This window comes from Agelaius tricolor, unplaced genomic scaffold, assembly GCF_023055355.1.
Source record: "Agelaius tricolor isolate 1412-34295 unplaced genomic scaffold, bAgeTri1.0.p SCAF_17, whole genome shotgun sequence".
In the NCBI taxonomy this organism is placed as follows: Eukaryota; Metazoa; Chordata; class Aves; order Passeriformes; family Icteridae; genus Agelaius; species Agelaius tricolor.
In genome coordinates, this window is record NW_027269277.1 from 19,848,400 (window position 1) to 19,872,165 (window position 23,766).

General features: G+C 39.5%; 2 protein-coding genes across 15 annotated transcripts in view; one reads left to right on the forward strand and one right to left on the reverse strand.

Moving 5' to 3' along the window:
* The window catches only part of RPGRIP1L (RPGRIP1 like), a 53,295-nt gene extending 37,809 nt beyond the window's left edge, over positions 1-15,486 (reverse strand). For 4 of the 14 annotated variants that reach the window (XM_071442913.1, XM_071442915.1, XM_071442917.1 and 1 more), the window contains exons 1-8: positions 12,513-15,349; positions 11,603-11,747; positions 9,068-9,366; positions 7,777-7,876; positions 6,243-6,386; positions 4,878-4,983; positions 2,651-2,797; positions 1,483-1,556 (exon numbers count right to left, since the gene is read on the reverse strand). In XM_071442913.1, coding sequence (XP_071299014.1) covers positions 1,483-1,556; positions 2,651-2,797; positions 4,878-4,983; positions 6,243-6,386; positions 7,777-7,876; positions 9,068-9,366; positions 11,603-11,747; positions 12,513-12,597 — 1,100 coding nt within the window. In that variant the 5' untranslated portion in view covers positions 12,598-15,349. Of the gene's footprint in view, positions 1-1,482; positions 1,557-2,650; positions 4,272-4,877; positions 4,984-6,242; positions 6,421-7,776; positions 7,877-8,221; positions 8,324-9,067; positions 9,367-11,602; positions 11,829-12,512 lie in introns of those variants that run through there. The other 10 variants (XM_071442911.1, XM_071442912.1, XM_071442910.1 and 7 more) reach the window with 10 other exon arrangements.
* Positions 12,662-23,766, forward strand: part of LOC139597502 (uncharacterized) — a 42,514-nt gene continuing 31,409 nt past the window's right edge. The window contains exons 1-4 of the mRNA XM_071442946.1: positions 12,662-12,697; positions 13,350-13,458; positions 15,281-15,636; positions 16,429-16,494. Of these exons, the coding sequence (XP_071299047.1) occupies positions 12,662-12,697; positions 13,350-13,458; positions 15,281-15,636; positions 16,429-16,494 (567 nt within the window). The remainder of the gene's footprint in view (positions 12,698-13,349; positions 13,459-15,280; positions 15,637-16,428; positions 16,495-23,766) is intronic.

Sequence of the window (23,766 nt, forward strand, 5' to 3'; positions counted from 1 at the left end):
TCCTTGTGTGCACAGCTTCTGCTTTCCCTATTAAACTGTCTTTATCTCACTGCACAGTTTTTCTAGCTTTTACTTTTTAAATTCTCTCTCCAGTCAACTGATGGGGAAGTGAGCAAGGGCTGTGAGGGGGTTGGTGGCTGGCTGGAGTAAAACCACAATACGGAATGATGAAACATGAATCAATGTTTAAATGGGACTATATGAAAAGACAGATCATTTTAGATAAAAGAACAGTCGTATTTTAGGTTACTATGTGGTAACAGAAGCATATTTAAATTTATTTAAACATCTTAAATTCTCTATTACTTAAGTAGAACAGGAATATCATAAGTTGATTTCTTTTCTGCATAATGATAAAAGAGAGAAAGAAATCATAATCGGAAATATTTATAACATGATCAAATTTTGGAGAAATCTACAACAATGAACTTAAGTGACAGACAACTGATCAACTGCCCCTATACAAATCTCTGAGTATTGTGATAATACAACTGTTACATCTCATAAGTAAAAAACTATTTTAAGTTATTTGTACTCACCATTTTTCACTTCTACAATTTTTAATTTCACTACAAACAGTACAGGAAGTATAAGAAATATTGTAAGAATTCTATAAACAAAAATTGGTATCACTCACATTGTGTTTAGTCATTGGTATTTTTTTGACAGCCATCACACTGACAAGCCAAACACTTTAAGAGGAGAAATAATTTCAGTACACGAAAATATGTTAAGCATTTTACATACTTTCTGAGACAATTATTAACTCTAAGACACCTGTCTTATTATCTAACCCTCTTTAGTGCAATAAAATCACAATTTCACAATAAAGGAAAAGCTCATTTGAAGGTCATTTTTTTCTTTCATATGCTTGTGGCAATTGGCTAGAATTATTTATTTCTGTATCAGTAGAAGTGAAATAATAGCTATTACAAAAGAAACAAACCACGCCTCAAAAAAAAAAATAGTGGAAAAGCTAAATATCAGACTTTATATAGGTTCACTGTGAAGTGCTGGAAGAACTTTTATCCCATTGACAAAAAATTCAAACACCTCTTTGTTAAAAAAACCCCAAGAAACAATCCCAAAACCCAAAACAAATCCAAATTAATATATATCTATCTAGAAGTATCCTTCTTTCAAAAATAACTCTAAAAAAAATAATGAGAAAGTCAACTAAAAATTTTTTCATTTATGTTCAAAATAAAGTGACTCCTACTTATTTTTAATTAAGTTTTTAGAAGTTGTGTCCTATTGTTTCAAGAGTATTAGAACAAGTTGGTCCATTTAAACAGGGCTCATGAAACACATGCAGAGTACCATGAACACTTCCATATACAATTACTGATATGATAAACTGGAGCATGAACATATTTACATGTGTGCACAAACACTTAATAGGCACATTCCAGCACTTAGTGTATGAAGTCCTATTCAATAGGACAGGAACCTAATTTTTTATATACAGAATCCATAACTCACCTGTTATGCAGCTTATCACAGTTTTCCTTCAAGAGTTTGTTCTCGTTTTCTAGATCATTTATTCTTTCCTGTAACTAAAATGAAGAAGGAAGTTTTATTTGATGCACAGCACAAAAGCAAATAACAATGAATGTGTGAAGACAGTTAATTATTTGTAGGCATTGTCAAGCTATTATTTGTTCTTTTTATACAAAATCAGCATCACAGAATATTCTGCGTTGGAAGGGATACAAGGATCATCAAGTCCAATTTAAAGTGAATGGCCCGTTTGGGGATGAAAACCACAACCTTGGCAGTATTAGCATCCTGCTCTAACCAAAAGAGCCAATCTCAGGGTATACATGCAAAATAAAATAAAAATCTAAAAGTCTAAGTGTATTACTGACATGATAAACAACACATTCTTGTTTTCAAAACATTCACTAAAGCAAGACATAACTTTAAAGCTATGAGATAGCAAGAAGATACCTTCATGCATTACAATAGTTGAAAGGTTTGGAGGAAGTATCTGAGTTACTTCTTGGTAAACCTGGTTCATGCAAAATACATTTAAAATAGGTAAACCAGGTGGTGAAACTAAATTTACTACAAAATGTAACAATAAAAACAAGTAAGACTGCAGACTCTTACTCCTCATGCATTGAAGAGAATGAGAAATAAACCACTTGATTTTTAGCCCTAAGTGTGGATGACATCCACAGAGAGCCTCTAGACAAAGAAACGGAAGTAACTGATTTGAACTGCTGAATCAGATATAACACTATAGTGTACTGGAATTAAATCAGGTTGAAAGAATACTAAAAAACTATTATCAATAAATTAAGTATCATTTTCTTTCAGTTAACAAACCACTTGTTCAGTATCAGAATTGACATGGAATCCTATACCTTAACCTCAAATATTGTCCAAACACTGGTGCAGTGACTATGTGGCACAGGCATCAAGTGTGGTTGATATTCTACCAAATGCAAAGTAGCAGCCACTGTCTTTTTCTTTTTAATGGGATAAAAGTATATATATCACTAGTATATATATCACCATGTCAGTCTTCTAAATGTGTTTGAAACATCTATTCACATTTTCACAATTAAAAGGTTTCTCATCATTAACTCTTCCCTTATCTGTATGTAGTTCAAGCAGATTCAAGATCTCTTGAACACAATCTCACCTCTTCTGTCCTTCTGTTTGAAATAGTTACCGTCTGCAATTCTTTTTGAAGATGAAAGCACTTTAACCGCTCCTCTTTAAGCTGAACATTCAGTTCATCATCTTTTGCTAATAAAGCATCATGGTTGGTCTTCAAGTTCTTTAGGTTCTGTGAAAAGGAAGGAAGGAATATCAAAATAAACCTTGTAGAATGTTCACACACTGTGTATGTATTTCAACACAGGGCTCTCAAGGCGCTATTGAGTAAATGTTCTCAATGGGATCAGCAGGACACATTCTTGAACTAAATAACTAAAAGTAACTTTCACTTCCCATGGCCAGCAGAAGGTGACCTGGTTGCCCTCAGGAATATCAAAACCTCAGTTTCCTCATGATGAAAATGACAAAGAAATAAATCTGTAAAGCAATTAAAAGATTTTGCAGTGCTTACAGTGATTGTACATGCTAATCAAAAACCACTGCAGCAGCAAGCAGAAATCAATGTCATCCACATCTATGTTAATCATAGAGCTTGCTACAGCTCTCTTAACCCTTATATTTATATATACATATATACACACACACATATAAATCTTTATACTTATAGATACACATATACACACAATTGTAGATATATGATTCTTTTGCAACCCTCATGCATTCAGCTCTATTTCCCAGCTAGAAGAACTTTAATAAGAGACTTCTGATTTCCATCGTATTTTCATTCACTTTGATGGCACATTTAACCAATTTTAAAATTAAATGGAGGATGCCAATAGAGCCACTATTCCAAAATATTAGTTAATATTATACTGCCTACAATCCTGTAATTAGGCCTCATTCATTAAAAATTCGCATGTAAATCACATTCAAATTACGATTTGAGACAAAATAGTTGAAAACCCAATCACCTGTTTCATAAAATGACTGGATGATAATTTATGCCAAATACATATGTGAATATAGTTAATGTTTAATGCTTTTAGACAGCAAGAAGTTAGCTTCATTTTTTTCCATACAGCATTCCTACAAAGTAGTTAAATGGAGAAGCTAAATGTTAATCCTGTAAAAATCGTTTACGTTCACATGCAGTCTGAACAGACTGGAAATTAACAAAAAACCTATGAAAAATCAGTCACCAACTTGATCTTCAGCTTTTCATATTCATTTCTCAGGAAGACAAAAATCACAGAGAATACACAATATTAGCAGTCAGTCTAACAAAAAGAAATAGAGTTATTTTTATAGCTGTTTTTATAACTAGTTATTTATAAACAGAGAGAATTTAACTCTAAATTCTAGAGTAACCTCTCTCTATTTTAGCTTTTTTAAAGTGAAAGAAGACAAAATGCCATGTTAAACCGTTTCTCAGTTTGGCAGAGAAGATACAGGAGTTACACTGAAGAGGGGGAAGGAGGCAAAGCAAAACAAAATGCAGAAACAAAAAAACATGGCCAAAAAAAGGAATCAAAGAAAAATCTAATGGCACAAGTGTTATTTAGCATGCTAACAATAAGCACACAAGTGTTTTTAAGGATACTCAGTGCTTCCACTTCTTAAGGCTGGATACGTAACAAAGCTCTATTGCAGGTAGGATTCCTTCTTACAGGAAGTCTCCCATTTCCAAGGTATTATCATACCACCTTTGTATGCATATGCAGTTTTCCATATACATACAGGAAAAAAGCAGAAAAAAGCGGTATAATTAAAACCTACAGATAATCTACCATGGAATTGCATGTTCTGGAGATATTTTCATAAAATTGCTCTTTTTATAAGGAAAATTATTACTTAAAGTGGCCCTATAAATTAATTTCCAAGAACATATGAGCAGAGGTTAAATCCTAAGAGAACAGAAGAGCCAAACTGCCCAAACTTCAGCAAAGAGTATTAAGTGAAGGGGGCTTGGTAGCCTTTTTTGGTAAATCAGTCCATCTAAGTCAAAATCCTCTCTTTAAATGATCAGTGATCTCTTTCCATAGCCAGACAACTCAGTTCATTCTTCATAATCTGCTTGGTATGACTTTGCAGATGAAATCACTAAGACCTGCTAGACCCTGCTGAAAAAAAGAGAGATTAAGACTAAAAATCCCTACTCCATCTGGAGTAGTTTGAGTGAAATCTAGGCTGTGGTTAATTTTAAGGTACTCAGTATTGACTTAGATTCAAGAACTGTGTATAATTTGTCTTCTGTTTAGCATGCTTATGTGATAAGAGCATAGAAATGTTACTGATCAAATTGCAATTACCTCTTCAAGCTGGAGAAATTTTCCTTCCATTGCTGAAAGAGCATTGCTTTTCTCAGCCAGCTGTTTACGGACCTTGATCATTTCCACATTGTCCTGAATGTTTAGCCTTCAAAATTAAAAACAAATGCATCATAAACATGTACTTGAAGAAGATGTAGTGTATAATAGCCAAATTATTTTGTTCTTCTATAATTCATACTAGACAGTTTAGGTAAATAAACATTTTACTGTTTGATGACACAGCAATTTCAATCAATACATATACATCTTTGTTTATTGTATAAAGCTGTATATGACAGAAAAAGAAAACAATCCTATGCCTAAAGAGATTGTTTTCCCTCTCTCCCACCATCCAAAATATTTAGTTCCAGTAGAACACCATTTTGTGAAGTTTCCACCTATCAAACACTGCAAAGAAAATGAGAGCTAGCAATTTAGACTATAACATCTTAAGTCCGGCATTCACACAAGCTGCCAGTGTGTCTTAATTACATGAAAATCATTTAATATCTATGCAGATATTCTTACAATTCTAAGATTAATTTGAGCCTGTACTGTTTATTAGAAAGGATGTTCAAAATCATTCAAAATTGAAAAAAATATTTACTTAAATGTTTTTCCTTACTTCAAACGGTGCAACTAAACCCCATTATTTGTACAAGTATGAGAGGAGAAACTAGTTGGGATTTTTATTAATATAAATTATGATAAAATCAGAATAGATTTTCAATGTCTGAAAAGGCAATTTCTCTTCCAATATTTGTTTATTTTAGACACACAGGACAAATTGTCACAATCCCATGCTGGAGCAAGTGAAGGGGCTACAAAGCTTAGACATCTGGAAAGAGCTGAGTATGTGAATAAAGCAATGTTGCTCTCTAATACTAAAACAGTGTTAGAGACTTTCATTTATCTCAACATTTTCTGCAACAGCAGAGCCAGTATTTTTCTACTATTTGTAGACTCCAAATTATTGAGTACTAGTGAACATTAAATTGTCCACTATGAACTTACACCTAAAATTTTATAAGAATTAAAGTGAAGGAAAAATAGGTGATTAAAATTTTATGACTTGAACTTCAACTGAACCTGTATCAGCTGGAAAAGAATTCTCTAAAATGGTAATTATGAACTTTTTTGTTTATTTATGAAGAAACATCATAACTTATCATTGTAACTATTTTCTTGCCTAGAATTATCCATGCTATTTGGCAAAACATTTTATGGCTTAGTTTCACCAATCGGACAAAAATTAATAAGGCCCATATTTCTTTACAGAAGTAGTAACTTCCACAGCTACCTACAAACATTATGATATAACTCTTCTAACGTTTCCACCACAGAGATTTTAATTTTTCACAATACCTTTGGCTTGCTGTACCCTGCTCTTTCAACCGTAGGGTGGATTCTTCAATTTCCTTTTCTTTTCTTCTTAGTTGACTCCCAAGAATCTCTCTGGCACGGTCTAGTTCCTCAATTTGGTTCTTTTGGGACTCAATGACAGTCTCCCTGCAAGTACAAGCATCCTACATACTAAAACCAGCTATATATTTTTTCAAAGAAAAAAAAGAAGAGTACTCAAGTAAGCCAAACTTTTACGTATTCAGCAAAATCTGTATTTCTTATTAACATACCTTACAAGAGAGGCTTATGAGTTCAAATTTCTATGAAAGTGCAACACAAACTCTCAAAATAAATGTTTCTGTGGACTGAATAACGTTTAGCAGAACCTCACTAAGATGCTGTTTACGGTTTCTTATACTCTATATTAGAAGTATCCTCCTCATCCATTAGCACAAATGGTTTCTCAAAAGCAAAACACCATCACTAGCTATCACAAAATTAGATCTTCAATGGATGGAGCACTGAAAGTAATTTTTAAACTTTTATTCTGAAATGGAAGAATCTAACCCCCAAAAAAATCAAAAAAGAAAATAAAATCAAAATATGTGTTTTAAACAATGGAATTTATCCAATGAATGCATTAAAAAGTAATTTATAGGAATATTTCCATACAGTTGTTTCTTATTATTCCAGTTAATCATTGCATTTATAAAATTTCAAGCACAAAATAAATGATTGCACATTAATCCATGTATTTCTAAACTTAGCTTGCCCATTAATTGGAAATTTAGCATTGCCAGAGAAGGTAATCGATAATCTGATTTAAGTAAATGACTGTGAAAATAAACTAACAGCTTTTAGAAAACCCAGGTTCTAAACACAATTCAGAGAAGAAAAATATTCTAATCAGACCTCAATATCTTTAAATTAAATGCTAACTACCTTTTCTATAAACCACCTCTCTATTTCTCATGCTATCTCTACATCAAGGATGTTGTAAGGGTTTCCTAAGCTTCAATTTAAATTGAAACGTGCAGATTAATTACAAACCACACTTCAAAATGCAAAAGTGAATCAGAATCATTTTACATAACTATCCTAATACTGTGCTTTTTGTGCTTATCCATAAAATCTGTCTGCCTCTAGGAATGAAACTTAAATGCATCAGTGAAACACATTCACATAGTTACCACTTGCATGGTGGCGCACATTTCAGGACTTATGTTGGTAAAAATTTTGCAGCTAGGGTTCTTCTTTTGTCAGCTTTGACGCATAACAAACAAGGCAGGCATTGCATCCTAGCAAAGAAAGCCTCACCACTGGAGACCAGTTTTAACTTGTAGCCAAATTCGTATGTACCTACATTTTGCATTCTAAATAGTTGATTTCCTGTTTTCCTTAACATTCTGCATTGTTACCAGTGTTATTATTGTCAGAACCAGCCGTTTTATTTTCTGAACTGAAAACTTCTTAAAATATATACTTTTTTTCTTCAAGAAAACCTTAAGTTCTAAGAACTATAATGACAAAAAAAGAAGTAATATGAAAATCATACAAATTTCTGATTTCAGCTCTTGAATCCTCGAGCAGACTCTGTCCACATTTGGGAAGCACAAGGTCAGATGATCTCACTTCTAAACCTTGAAATCTCATTCCTGAATACAAAAACAAAGATAAATTTTTGACTTGTTGAATGAGAAAGCTCTTAACAAGCCAACTAGCTTAATACAGCACAAATAATTGCAACTTCTATATAGATGTCAAAAGAAGTATTTTTACATCAAAATGACATAGAAATAATCATAGTATACACAACATAAGCGGCTGTAAAATCTGAAGGATGGGCGATGCCAAACAGTGTTAAAGCAAACTGTTAAAAACATGTCCTGAAAGATTTTTAGAACATTTTACTTTCAAAGAGAACAGAGATTGTGTCTTCAAGGAAAATAAATATCAGTATTATTAGACAGGAACATGAACTTGTAATCACTTTTTCTCACCATTTTCTTTGCAAAATCCCAAGTGACATTCACCCAGACATGCAATTGTTAGGCCTGTATTTTAGTAGCATTGCAGATAATTTCATTGTGTTTAGAAGCATCCTAAGCCCATTGTGAAGAAAAGAAGTGAGAAAGTAATTAAGGAAGAGTTATTACTTTAGGAGCAAATGCAAAGGTTTCTCCACATTTTTCTCCTACTCTTAGCAAGAAGAAATTATCCAAGTTTTGTGGTGGGACCAAATACATTTCATTTGAAAGACACCATTAAGGCAGCCATCCCTCAGTCCTCAGAACTGCATCACTTAGGTTTAAGGTACACTGACACCAGCAGTTTCCCAAAATGCCTGAAAAAATTACCTACTTCAGTGCATTAACTTGACCTATGTAGAATTTTGATCTTTACGTGTTATGTTAAGGTACTGGTAATTGCAATATAGATATAGATATAGATGCTATAGATATAGATATATATATATGTGCGCGCGTGTGTGTATATGCCTAGAAGTTTTTTTTTGTTTACTTTTGTTCAACTCAAGGTACTTCTTACATAATTGCACTCAAAGAAAGCAAGTATCTCCAGAACATCCATACCTGATTAGCTTTCCATGGTATTTTTAAATCAGCCAAATAGAAAGCAGATACAGGAAACTCTAATTATTATTTGCAGAGTTTTCTTGTCTCTTAATACCTTAGAGACAGATAAACTATCCTTATTTTTCCAGGCATTTTATTTTTCAACAATTGCTCTGCATATTTTCTGATCTGCACTAAAAATGTTTTGAAATTCAGAATCATGGTTTCAAGTGCAACGAAAGAGTCAGCTGTTTTAATAAATGTGAATTATACCCTTCTTGGTGTTCTCTGGCATGCCAGCAGTCTCACTCTCTTTTTTGAGACCAGTGTTCACACGAGATTGAACAGAGCTGTACGGACAAGGCCTATGGCCTTGAATCTGGAGCTGCTGTTTAGTCGAAATGAGTTTGTTGCGGAGGCTCTCATTTTGTTTCTCAAGCTCACAAACTTTTTCTCGCAAATGCTCAATCATTTCTTCCAGCTCCAGAGCCTGACCCAGCCGCTTGGGTCCACAGCCAGCCTGGTCACATTTTCTTTTATCATTAACGAGCCGTATTAACTTGGTGGTCATTCTGGGAAAATCAATTGAAAAAAAAGAAAAATAATGTGAAAAGTTAGCATAAAAAGTATTCTGTTGAAAGGAACATAACCACTGTGGAGACATCAGCATAGAACCTTGATAATAAATTTCAAGTTTTGATGTAACTGTTGTTGCCTAGGACAAATTCCTTGAAGATAACTGATACCACTGAGCAGCAATCTGCATTATAGCACTGACAAATAACAGTTTCCTAAGGCTAATCATTTAAGGTTAGTGAAGGAAGGACACCTTTACATTGTATTTTTACCTAAGTGGACTATGAGTACACCCACATGGTGTAAGTGGATGATGAGTGGTATTTCCTGTGCACAGAAACATAGGAACTGCCATTTGAAATAATGAAACAATTAATTTCATCTACAATCTTGTATTTGACAACAACCTGACAGAAAAGATGGAAATTATGTAATGCTGGTCAACTGGACAGTGGCTCACTGAATACTGAGTCAAAAGAAAATAATGTTTTGGATTTTAAAGTATGAAATAGGCACTATTTTCAACTACCCTTTGATGAATTCATTAGCTCCTTGTAGGAATCCATAAAATCAGAGGGTTTTGGGAAAGCTGCAAAAGGCAGGCATCAGAGATAGCAGAACTATGATTAGAGCTAAGCAGATGCCATAAGATTGGTCAACAGAAAAATTATGTAAGAAGTAGAAAAGTAAGGACGAATAGAACAATGCTCTGTGTATTAACGCTTGTCTAGAATAACTCCCTAAGCTGCAGAAAAGTATATCTAGCGAGATATTAGGAACTTATAAGCTTAATAATGGAGCTCTGTGCATTGTGTTTTAAGGCTTACAAGCAGGTATTGTATTTGAAATAAGCAAGCATTGTTTTAACCGAAGCTACATATGCTTATAGTGGTTGGATGGAACTACTGTCAATATGCTTTTGCTTTGTGTGATTGGTCAAAAAAGTTTTGAAGTAAGTTGTAACCATTAAGTCCTTGGTCTGCTGCCTGGGATGTGAGCTGATGGCATCTTCCCATTGTCATAACCATGTAATGAGACTGATACTGGAAAATAAAACAGCTCAAGACACGTTCCTGGCAGTCCTATCCTGTTCGTGATTTGTACAGAGCCCCTGGCTGGCGATAGCTCCTCACCAGAAACTGGCTTAGATGCAGAAAGACTTTGTTAACAATTAGCACAATGCAAACACAGTCACAGCATTCAGCCTTTCTGCAATATCGTAATACTACAAACAGCTCGTCACAGTCCAGATCAGTTTGCTGCCACACTAAGTCCTGGCAAAGATTAGCACACAAATCCTAGCATACTGAGTTTAATAATCAGCCTGCGGTTGCTTATATATTTGTGGGTAAACTGGGTACTGTGCTCCCCATGCTATTTGGGACTTCTTCTGATTCTGAAGTTATCTATTACATTTAATATCCACGTTTCATGGTGTCAGTGGTTGGAGACAGGGACAACGCACACCCTGACGCCATGAGGCAAAAGAGTGCGTTTATTCTTCAAGCCCCTCTTTAAAAAGGCATTTGAAAAACCCAGTCTGGATAGCTCATCGGTCTGATCTTTGACACTGCCCAAGCTCCCGGACCAGTGAGATGTCTGCAGCTTAGGATGGAACATAATTGGCTGAGGTTCCTGTCAGTCAACCCAGGGGCCAGGTTTATGGAGCTGGCAGGGCTTCTTATCTATAGCTGAATTAACTGCCCAATACAAGCCAGCTTGTACTGTGACATAGTGTGACAGCTATCTACTGAATAAAGGAGTGATGATTATAAAGACATTTTAGTGCTAATTCAACAATACAAAGCTAGACGCTATTCAACTTCTTGAAAGACATACTGGGACAAAAAAGGGGCAGAATCTCTCTGGATAGACCATTCTGATCCTAGAATGAAAAGCCCGAAGAACAATTAGGCTTCTACAGCCTGCTCTCCAATTCCCAGAACACTCCACCATCACAGCTGGAAATCCAAGGTATCATCAATCAATCATGTAGTAGACAGCAGTGTACCTCTGTACAGGGAGATCTAATAGGGATAGAAAAAAACCATCTCACATACTCAGAGACAACAGATTGTAGAAATCAATACAAAAATCATGTCCAGTGGGTGATTTTTGGTACTGTATTAAAAAGTGCTCTGAGAGAAATCAGCATGATTTTTAATTTGTTGATGATGCTTTAAAGAGACAAGAAGGTACTGTGAGTTAAAATAAAAATATTAAACCCCATACCTTTTAATTTTCTCCTCTTGCTTATTGGCATACTGTTTGAGTAGGATGTGGTCATCACTTAGACGAAGAAATCTGTCTTCCAGTTCCTCTCGACTGATTCTTGATATGACTTGTCGAGCTTTTACATTCTGTGTAGATGATGATTCTACCCAAACCAAGGCAATTTTAAATTACCTTCAGTACATTCAACAACAACATAATTCAAAGTCTAAATCATTTTGAAATTCTGAAAAAAATTAACAAAAAATTTCAAGTAAAATGTATTTTACACTTGTTTCAGTCTATTGATTAATTTCCTCAGACTTATAGGCAGGTTAATCACTTCCTTTTTCCCTTCTCTAAGAGACTAGAAAAAAACATAGTTCAAATGGTGCAGCAAACTGATTACTTACCAGGCAATGCAAAGATAACAATTTAGCAAGCAACTAGGAACGGTCAAACATAATTAAAAGATAGGATGAACATTACCATTGAGATGTCTTCTAATGTTTCAAAGTGAACATACTCTCTTGAAGCTTGAAAGAATTAACTCACAGTTGTGAAAATGAACTCAAATACAAGACTAAGCCCAGCAGTCTCATTCTAATAGCAGCTGAGTAACATATAAGAATTGTATAGTACTTTTGGCTCCCATTTTCTTAAATGGATCTGACCTTGTCCTCAGTTCAGCAAAAACGTATTCTCTTTCCTTCTGGAAGGGTGAATATTATAGTTTGATGAGTTTTCCAGTTTTTAGCATCTCACAGCAACTTCTCTTTTACAACAACCTACTTAAATATAGAATGAGTCACCGTACCTTTCAAAATTTAACCCAGATTTTGATCTTCATTTTGTGAAACATTTTTAGAAAGAAGCTAAGGAAGCCACTGAGCAAAGTCTGCAATTGCAATAAATAGCATCTGGTACAAACCTTGTAATCCTTCAATTCCAGCTGGAGTAAGGACTGTATCTCTCATAGCCAGGTTCCCCACAGTTTCATCAGCTGAAACAGGCATGGCTTAACTAGGAATAACAAAATTCAAATGCTTCTACATCTGCAATTTAAACTGTGAGACTAGAATGAAGTACAAAACATCATATAAAATGATGGCAAAAGTAATGACAGATTCACTGGAATGACTGACTCGTGTATTGCTGTAAATGTTCCTATCTCAATTGAATTCCTTAGAGGACAATCAAAACCTTCAAGTTTAACATTATGCCATTTTTATTCCATGCACAAAATATGGCTTATTTGGTTATGCAGTAGCTAGCTCCAATTGTATTTAATGCATGCAGAATGTATGAGCTTTTAAAGTTCTAGATTGTCTTCAGCAATCTTTGGGTTAAGGCCATATTTCCAAGTGGATGTGGGAGGAGGATCTGATGGGGTTTCTTCTGTGTCTTTACTTCTGGGGTGTTTTATTCAGTTGGGTTTTTTGGGGGTGTTTTTGTTTTGTTTTTGTTTTGTGGGTTTTTGGTTTTCTTAAATTGTTCATTTTAAGTCATGTTGAAGCTTAAGGCATCAACTGGTAGGTGAATGATACCCTTCACATTTTGAATGGGACTCTAAAAGGACTCTAAAATGAGGTGCTGGGGGTTATGGAATCATTTCAGTATTACCTGCTGTAGTATATGGTAGAGATAATTCATGCTGTTAATATATAAAATATTGTAAGATCCAATCTAATCTCTTTTGACCACCCTGGCTGGGAGCAGTGTCTTATTCACGGACTACTTGCGATAACATCGGGTTCTTTAACGCAAGAATAGAAGCTTCGAGGGTGATAATCACCGGCTTCCCCAGGTCACACAGAGTGATTATCGTCTCAACAATTACATCTACCACGATGATCGATGGCGCCACCCTGACGCATGTGAATGCTGACTTCCCCAAAGTTCTCTGACATCATCTAGACACCTGGACTGGATCTTTGTCTACCTCTGCACACGTAAAGCCACGGTTATGCATGTGAAGAGACACAAAGAACATTCGGTCATCTCTGCCTCGGGCAGAATAAACTGTATAAGAACTCGCTGCGCAAAGCAGCATTCGTGAACAGGGGGAGACTGACATTCGGGAGGTCAGATCCGTGTGCTCACCCAGCGCCGATCCCGGGCTCCCCGCTGACCTTGGCTGTGGTGGTTTTTTTGACGACAGAAATTCGGTCTCGCGGACAAATTATTAAATCTTTGCTAAATTTTCTTATAAGTTTGGCTCTCAATTTGATCATTTATAACAATCACCAATCTCTTAGTCTTCTTTCAATCACTGTTCTAAGAGAAATTACTTTTTAAAATAGAGACATTCCTATGAATGAAATTCATAAATCCAAACACATTTCTTTTTTAAGACAACAGAAAGACCAGCTACATGACAAAGTGAGATTAAGAAAGTATTAATTAGAGTATTAATCATTGTAATATATGAAGATACTGCTGTTTTTTTCTTGTCTTCCAGTGCAGAAAATTAGATGTTGGCCAGAGAATTAAGAAATGCTGAAACAACATAAAAAGGAGGCACATGAAGTTCTTAGGATGGCCTTTCCCCCCCACATTGTTACACCCTTCAGATGATATAACTCGTTAGTGAATCCAAAAATACCTAGGAATCTATTGGTATATTAACAGTGATGTTAAAAAGACTTGGAACTGAAGACAGAAGTGACATAGTATAATCCACAGACATTCCATGAAATATCTCTTAATTTTTTCATCAAAACTACTGCCTATGTGATGCCTTTCTTCTACCAGCAAATCCATCTATCATAAATTAGTGTCCATAAGGCTTTGTCCTAAAGGGACAAAAAGGATTAATGGAAGTTCAGTTTCCAATAAGTCAGTCTTGCTTTCAATATTTTTCATCACTAAAATTTAGAATAAAGTAACAATACCTGGACAGATCCAGATCCTATGCTGAATCTTAAAAATTTTAATCAGATTTTATTTCTAAGAAAAGTAACCATACAGTCACTTCAGCACTTTTGTTAATCAAAAATAAGTGAAAAGAACTTCACATACAAAGAGAGGAAAATTTTCCATATCTCTAGAATTATCCTATAAGAACTTTCAGTTAGATATAAAGAAGAATTTTATTGTTACTGGAGTTCAAGAAACTTTAATTTTCTTATATACTGCAGTACTTAATGTTTCTATCACCATCTGACAAATTACAAAACACTGTGTATGACTTTGCTGAGTTATGCGAGACCAGCCTGTAAGGAGATGAATGCTTAAAACTAGAGAATCAAACCTCATGCTTTAGGTCCAAATTTTTATGTAGGTCACAGAAGCAAACTATTGCACTAGCATCATTCCAAAGTAGCAAAACTAAAGATGGATTACCTAAATTTTTAAAAGTACTCAGCCAGTGGGGTAGGAAGCACTTCTAGGGAAGGAGGTTCTTGAAAATTACGACATCTAATTGTTTCGATGTGGATATAGAATTTCATGAGTCTTGTACATGACCAAAATGATGCTTTTCTTGCTATTTTCCCATACTCGGGCAGGGTAACACACCTCCCGCTTGAATCCAGTGGCCAACTCCCGCTTTTTACGTACAAAATAGACACTGCAACCGAAAAGGCCTCTCGGGCTGTTCTGAATAAAGTAGTGAGGCACTGCCTTTCCCACGGGCATCGAGCTGCGCGCGAGTGGCCTCACGGGCCTGACATTACCGCTTCACGAGCTCCGCCGCAGGCTGGCTCCCCGGCTGGGACAGCCCACTGCAGGGAGCGGTGCCACAGCCCCCCGAGCAGCTGCGGCCGCGCCGCGCTCCCCGCGCCGCGCCCGGAGGAAGAGCAGCCGCTCCCACTCACCGCCCCGCCGGCCCGGCGCGATCCCCGGCCCACCGCCGCAACTGCCGAGGGACAAACGGCTCCGTCCGTTTCCGGGGTCGCGCGCCCCGCTGCCTGCTGGGAGTTGGAGTTCGGGGCGAGACCGAGCGCCGCCGCCCTACACTCAAGACACTCTCGGGACACTGTCGGGACACGCTCTCGGCCTCTCCCGCGCAGTGCTCGGGGAGCAGAGGAGGGGAGCGGCTGCGAGAACTGACGGTACTGCTTCAAATGTGCAGTATGCAAACGTTTTATTGAATGCTGCTCTTGATGGCTGTTGTACCTCTGCTGGATTTGTTTACAAAATAGCAGTCCAGAAAAGCAGTAAGTGATTCCTTTGAAAGTAATTTTAGTGATATTAATGAAAGGAAGGTTAATTCTATAAAAATATTAGAAAAAACTTTCTAAGATTGCAGTCAGATACACCTGTACAGGGTATACTGGCTTTGGTATCGCTATTAATTTGCTATTCAACATTAAAAGTGTTTCACTATGGGGCAAGTCTTGGGAGGAAAAGGTTCAAAACGGATTGGTGATGACAAAGTTGTTTCTAGAATTGTTCTGCCTCAAAGACCAGCCTCGTCCCTGAGAGATCCTAAAATTATTCAGTGTGGAAATTTTAGGTATTTGTGTTTGCTTTAGGTTGTTTTCTCTCAGCTAAGAGAAATAGAATTCACTCAAAGAAGATAACAGCATGTTAAAGACTTTAGTGCATTTCCCCCATATGCTTAAGCCTACTTGTGGTGGGGGGGAGGTGGGGGAAGAGGGATAAAGAAGCTTAGAGATTGTAAAATCACAGCCCTGTGAAGCAGTGTGCCTGTGCCAGGCCTGATGTTGCATTAAAGTGGAGCACAGGCATGTTGCATGCAGTTTTTGTCCTTGCTAACATAGAATAAGCTTAGCAGTGTCTGTGTCTGATGTTTTGCCAGTGTGGTGATGGAATTCTTTATACTTCAGATATGGATTTTGGCCATCTTGGTTACCTGCATATATTTTTGGCTCCCACAACAGGTGGAGCGGTGGCCGGTGGAAAATAAAACGCCCAGGCTAGATAAGTGTCCAGCCAACCTCCAGCCGGTAAGGCACTTCCCCAACCCGAAGTCAGGGCCTTGTGCCCAAGGCGATGTCAAGCCTTGCGGAAGTGTGGCCGCAGTAGAGAGCTCCGAAGTCGCAGGATGAAATGAAGAGGCGACCCTCAGTTTCTTCAGGGAGGGTGATTTTATTGGTAGGGAAACGTGGAGATTCAGGTGGAAGGAGCTGAGAGCCCCGAGGCGAGGAAAGCCTCGGGTTTTACAGAGGGTGGGAGGGGTGAAAGATAGCAAATCAGAGAGGGATACATTAAGGATTGGCATAATCGGAGAACCCATCAAACACAGTTGTGGGAGGGACCCTGGCCCCTAACCCAATCACCCGACATCCTGTCCTGAACTTTCTAGAAAAAGAGGCAGGGGTGTCGAGTGACAGGCAGGCTGCCAGGGGTGGGGAACAAGAAAGATAACCAAGACAACTGGGGAGGGGTTTGGGGATTGACACAAACTGGTAACAGGGCAGGACCTTCTGAGAGAACAATGGGGGGAAAACTGAACAAACATAAAACACACCACAACAAACAGGGGAAAGATCTAAGTCTGCAACTAAGGATTTTAATGGAAAATAACTTCACAGCCTGTTGGCAGTAGTAAGATTCTTAACTCTTTAAGGACGACCTGGTTATTTTGTAATTGGTCTTGTTTTGGTATAGTTGTATGCAGTTAAATGCTGTCTATCAAAATCCCAGAGATTGGCTTTTGATTTGTAATTATGCAGTATGTTTCTTATATGTGGTAAGCTGGTCTCACTCTCTCAAATTTTCATGTGTATAATGGGTTTTCATTTATGCTGTTATAGAAGAACAATTCTGTTCCAAGTACACATATTAGAAGTTCTTTAGAGTGCAGAGCTATGTGGTGGTTGTTGCTGCCACTTCGGGCTGGCGTCCCGGGTCGAGGCCGGTTCAGTGGCGGCGCCTCTGCCACATGGGCCAAGCACATGCATACACCAATGTGGTGGACAGTAACTGGCATTTATTAATGGTTATGCAGGGTCTTTTATAACAGGGGGTAACTGTCCCAGTCTCTCTGCAAGCCTCTCAAGTCCCTGGGCCTTACCCGGGTCGGCAGAGAGTGGGGGGGGTAGCCCCACCACGGCCGACTGCAGGGAGACACTCTCTGTGCCCCGAGGGTGCTGAGGGCACTCAGGCTGGTTGCCTTCGTTGCAGCAGAGACGACCGAGACGTCGGTGGAAGAGGAAAGGGGCCGACTCCCAGCAGGGGGTATTCCAAGGTTTTATTAAGGAGTCCCGAGGGAGCTCCCATACCTCAGGGGGTTCCTCCTGCCGAGAGCGCTGGGGGATGTTCGAAGCTTACATTTAAAGGGGGGAGGAAACTAACATAGATAAAATCCTACTGACCAATAGGTATCTCTGGGGGATGGGTGCTGAGGGGACAGACATACAAAACAGCGTATGGGGCAGGACTTGGGGGGTTGACCCTTGGCCCCTGGCTAATCACTCGACAACTTGGACCGAAACTTCTAGGTAGGGGGCTGGGATGTCGAGGTGACTGGCAGAGAGCCAGGGTGGGGGTTTTGGAGATCTTATCCCAGGAAAGGGATAACACAAAAGGAGGGGGGGGGGGTATAGTCTGGGATAAACCATTTGGGAAAAACATGGGAATACAAAACCAACTACTTCAAGGTATTACAAAATATAAGAACGCACTACAACATCTCCCTCTTTTCGTTTAAATAAAAAAGGAAGAGGCACTTAAACATTAAATTTCAGCTCGGAGTGCTATCAATCATCAGCAAACCAAGGCTGTTTTGTAAATTCTGCAGAGGTTTCTGTCCCTTCCTCAGAAGAGGTGGGAACAGTCACCTGATTGACCTCTAAAGGGGAAATAGCTTTCGAGATCAGTTTGGTCACAATGCTCTTGATGATCCCAAAACTGATCAAAATAACAAGAAGAACAAGCAAAATTAAAAATACAGATTTCAAAATGGATTTGACCCAGCCCGAGAGTCCCCATCCCTGAAAGAGTCCATCCATCCAGTCTGCTGTTTCTTGCTTGATGTCTTGGACCATTTGTTGCATCTTCCCGATGATTTTGTGGACATTTTCAGCTTTGGATGACAGATTCAGGCAACAGAGACCTTCAAACTCCTCACAACGATGATTATGTAGCAAGAGGAGAAAATCAATTGCAGCCCGATTTTGTAGGGTGGCTTGCCTTGTTGTTTCATCGTCTGCCAGGAGGTCTGAAAGTGCAGCTGATGTAATATTGGCCTGTTTAGCAACCCAACACTCTAGATGTGATAATTCGCCTAGAGCTTTAGCTGCAGACACCCATGGCAAAAACACGGTGATCGCAACTCCTTTTGGTTTGGACCAATGTACAATTTCAGAATCGCAATTTGGGTCCAGATTCTTTAAATCTCTCTTTTTGCGGGCCGAATTGCGGGTGTTGGTTTTGGTTTGCCAATCCATAATTTGGGTTTTGTTGGGTGTAAACAGGCTCAGCTTTCCAATGGTGCATGGACCTCCGATTAGACGAGAGGGGATGCCTGCCCATGCCCTGTCCCCGCAAATGAGGAAAAACCCCTTAGGAAGGGCACGGGGCTTATTATCAGGGGTGGAAGGTATTCCTACTTGGGAAATTTTCTTACACCAAATTTTTGCTGTATAGTTCACTTTAAACTGTTTGACTTCATGGTACAAATCTACTTGATCTTTTGGTGTAAACGTAAACTGAACACAATAGAATGCCTTGGCAGAACCAAGGAGTTCAAATTCTTGGGGTTCTTTTTCTGCTACTGCTTGTCTATCAATTAATTTTGACCAAGGGGATAACGGATTATATACTGGGGGAAGGGGAGCAGCTAATGTTGGCGGAAATTCATCATATTTGGATGGGATCCCCACAAGGCAAGTGGACATCGGGTCAGACACAGAAGAGGCTGACAGGCAAATGTGGTCTTGGTTGAGGACTCTGGCGAGGGTGGTCCACACATTTGCTTGGGGTTGTGGAACGATCCACATCTGACCTGGATGGACGGCTGTCAACAGAAGCAACGGAAGGATGGGGCTCATTCTGATGACACCAGGGCTGAGTTCAGATCAAAGGAAAACACTAAAACTGGAAATAAAAAATGTTAGGGATGAGGTCCAGGTAACAACGATTTAACTTTAAAGAGTCTGACGGCGCTTCCTCCTCCAGCAGGCACTGGCTACCTGTGTAGCAGCTTTGTCCTTTGACACCTTAGGAATGTACGGTCTCACCCACCTGGAGGGGATCCATCTCAAGCCTGAGGGAGTGGATACGCACGCATACCCCCTACCCCAGACTACGAGCTCATGGGGCCCCTCTATTTTCCAAGTTTCAGGGTCCTTTATGAGGACTGGCGGACGCACTTTTAATTTGTTCTGACTGTTCTCGTTAAAATGTCTTACAATAGGTGGGTTAAGGTTTTCAAAGGTACAGTTCAAAAAGTTCAGTGTGAACAGTGCTTTGGACAGCTGGATTTGAGGGGTCTCTGTTTTCATCACTTCACGTTGTCGGTGAAGAACCTTTTTTAGATTCTGATGGGCTCTCTCCACCACAGCTTGGCCTGTCGGGGAATAGGGGATGCCTGTTTTGTGTTCTATTCCCCATTGCTGCAGGAAGCTCTGAAGGTCTTTGGACTTGTACGCTGGGCCATTGTCTGTTTTGATGACCTTAGGGATTCCTAATGTGGAAAAGGCTTGCATGAAATGCTTCTTTACCTCACTGGCCTTCTCCCCTGTGTGGGCAGAAGCATAGATGGCACCAGAAAAGGTATCCACGGAGACGTGGACATATTTAAATCTGCCAAATGATGGGATGTGGGTTACATCTGTCTGCCACACTTCGCAGCTCTGCAAGCCCCTAGGGTTTGCACCTGCACTTAAGGCAGGTAGTGACTGATTTTGACAAGAAGGACACGTGGCTACGATGGCCTGGGCTTGTTTGTGCTTCAGATGGAATTGTCGGACCAAGGCAGGTGCATTCTGATGAAAAAATTGATGACTGATCTTTGCTTGTTGGAATACCTCTGGAAGCGGGGCCATCTTGGCTGTAGCCGCAAGGGCATCAGCTTTCCGGTTACCTTCTGCAATGAACCCCGGCAGGTCTGTGTGTGACCTAACATGCATTACATAAAATGGGTGTTCTCGGCCAGAAATAATTCTTACTAACTTAGAAAGTAATTCATATAGAGGAATGTTGGAAACTTCTTGCAACACAGCATTCTCTGCCCTAGACACTACACCTGCAACATAAGCTGAATCAGTAACTACATTTAAAGGCTCGGGAAACTTCTCAAAAGCTCTGACTACAGCGGCCAACTCAGCAATTTGGGGTGATCCTTCCACCTTGGCAATATCTGCTTCCCACTGTTGAGTTTGGGGATCTTTCCAAGTTACCACTGACTTGTGAGACGCACCAGACGCATCAGTAAAAACTGTCAGTGCTTTTAGAGGTGTCCTGCTCTGAATACTTGTCAGTGATAATGAAAACTGAACATCTGAATTGAAAATTTTGTGGGCCGGTCTGTGAATTGAAATTTGGCCTGTGTAGCTATCTAGGGCTAATTGCAAGGCTTCATTCTCTTGATAAAATTGCTCTAGCATTGCTTGAGACAAATGGCCTGATTTCAGGTTTAAGGAAATGTAAATGCAGTCAAAGTCACACCCTGCCAATTCTCTGATCCGTATCCTTGCTTTCCGGATCAATTCTGCCATCAGCTCTTGTGGCATTGTCATCCTTTTTGACCTGTTGTGACTGAGAAAAACCCACTCTATAATTAAGAGGGGATCTTTCTTGACCTGGTCCTTTTTCTTTGCCTGGACAGTTTCCCACTGAAAAATCATACCATGGAGATGTGGCAGTTTGCCTAAGATGATAAATTTGAAGGGGAGACCCTGCTGGCACCTGTGGGCCTGCCTAGTAGACATGATTTCCTGAACTTTCTCCAGTGCGGTTTTCGCTTCCTGGGTGAGGGTCCTAGGAGCACTAAGGTCATCTCCCCCTTTTAACAAATTGAAAAGGGGGGCTAGGTCTTCGGTGGAAATGCCTAGCCAAGGTCTCACCCAATTTAAGGATCCACAAAGTTGATGGAGATCCGCTAAGGTTTTGATATCATGTTTGATAGTCAATTTTTGCGGCACAATGGTCCGCTTTCCAATTTCAAGGCCCAGGTACTTCCAAGGTGGCATCTTTTGAATCTTTTCTTCTTGGAGCTCGAACCCTGCAGCAACCAATGCATTGATTGTCAGGTCAAGTGTGTGAGTAAGCATGTCATCACTTGGGGCACACACCAGGATGTCATCCATGTAGTGCAGGATGATGGAATCTCCTGCAGCTTCACGGACTGGAGACAACAAGGAAGAGACATACCTCTGGCAAATCACAGGACTGACTTTTAGTCCCTGAGGGAGGGTCGTCCAATGGTATCTCTTCATTGGGGCCTCCAGGTTAATGGTGGGAACCGAGAAGGCAAAACGCGGAGCATCGTCAGGATGTAGGGGAATGTGAAAAAAACAATCTTTGATGTCAATTACAGCTAAAGACCAATTTTGTGGAAGCATGCTTGGGGAGGGCATCCCTGGTTGTAGGGACCCCATGTCCTCAATAACGTTGTTGATTTGACGGAGGTCATGGAGTAGTCTCCACTTGTCTTTGTTTGGTTTTTTAATGACAAAGACAGGCGAATTCCACGGCGACGTGGTCTCCACAATGTGACCTTTTTCTAACTGCTCTTGTACAAGTTCTTCCAGCGCCTTTAATTTGGTTTTGTTGAGCGGCCACTGAACTACCCTTATTGGAGTATCAGTTTTCCAAATCAATTTTTGGGCATGGCGCACCTCAGCGACCGCTCCCCGAAAAACCTGCGGGTTTTCTGGGATGTCAATTGTGGTTCCCCATTGAACCATTAAATCTCTGCCCCAGAGGGGCTCTGTGTAGTCTAAAACAAATGGGCGAATGGAAGCTATTTTGCCATTGGGTCCCTCAATTTGAACAACGTTTTTTGACTGTCTTGCCAATTGAATTCCCCCTACACCTTGCACGTGTCCTGCTACGCTTTGCAATTCCCAGTGTGATGGCCACTCTTTAGATGGAATAATCGTGACATCTGCTCCAGTATCTAAAAGTCCTTGTATGGACTTGTACTCGCCACCACGGTGTAAGCCACATGATAGCTTGGGTTTTTCTTTTCCCAATACCTGAGTCCAGCAGACATTGGGATGGAGTTTACCTCTGAGGGTGTCTGCTTGCTCCTGGTCCCATGGAGGCTCAGGTACTGGGATGGCTTGGGCTATGATTTGGCCTTTGGGCAAGTACACGGGTGGATGAGTACAGTGAAGCCATATGACAAATTGTTTCGGGTCTGATGATATGAGACCCGGAGGAATAATAATTTCTTGGGGTGTGTGTTTTGTGTCCCCAAGGACGACATACTTACTGTGACGCTTCTGGCAAAGCTGTGTCCAAGTACCTGGTTGTTCAGGGTTAACAGATATGAAATGCCAGTTAGTGTCTCTGAGATGAAGAGGTTCAGTCAACGCCAGCCTGTAAGGATTATGTGAAGAGTCAGTGGTTAAGATTGGTCTGGGATTATTCCAATGAACTGAATGTTCTGTTTTGTTCAAAGCCAGTGCCTCGCTTGGCACCGATACATCTTTTACACTAGATTTCTTTTCCCTCCCCCGTACTTGAATTGAGCCCACCCTATTTTTGTCATAGCGCTGGGGAAAGGAGCGCTCTTTACTCAGTTTTTTGAGAGGTGGTCCTTTGGGCAATTCTGGTTTTTAAGTGTATTGTATTTAAAATCTAAAAACTGCTTTTTCAGAGGGCAGCCAGGCATCCAATGCCCTAACTTCCCACAAAGATGGCAAGGTCTATTAGTGCTGGAGATTCTCTCTTGTGGCATCGTGACATGCTGGAGCTGGCTGGTAAATGGTGGCTCAGGGGTTTCCACTGCAGCAATCCTCCTCTGTGGTTTTGGTCTCTCGTCGTGGTCAGCGAGGGTGATGGTAACTTTCTTCTCACACACTTCAAGCATGGCCTGCAGCGTAGGCGTTGGGTCAAGAGGCAGGCTGAGGATAGCAGCTTTGCACTTCTCATTGGCATTTTCTTTAGCAATTTCGGTGAGGATTTCCATCCTGGCTCCTTCATTCTGAACTTGCAATTCAACAGCTTTTCTCAACCTTTCCACAAAACTCAAAAAGGACTCAGATGGAGATTGTGTTATTTTCAAATAATTTTCAATTGGAATACTAGGACGGAGCCCAAAGAAA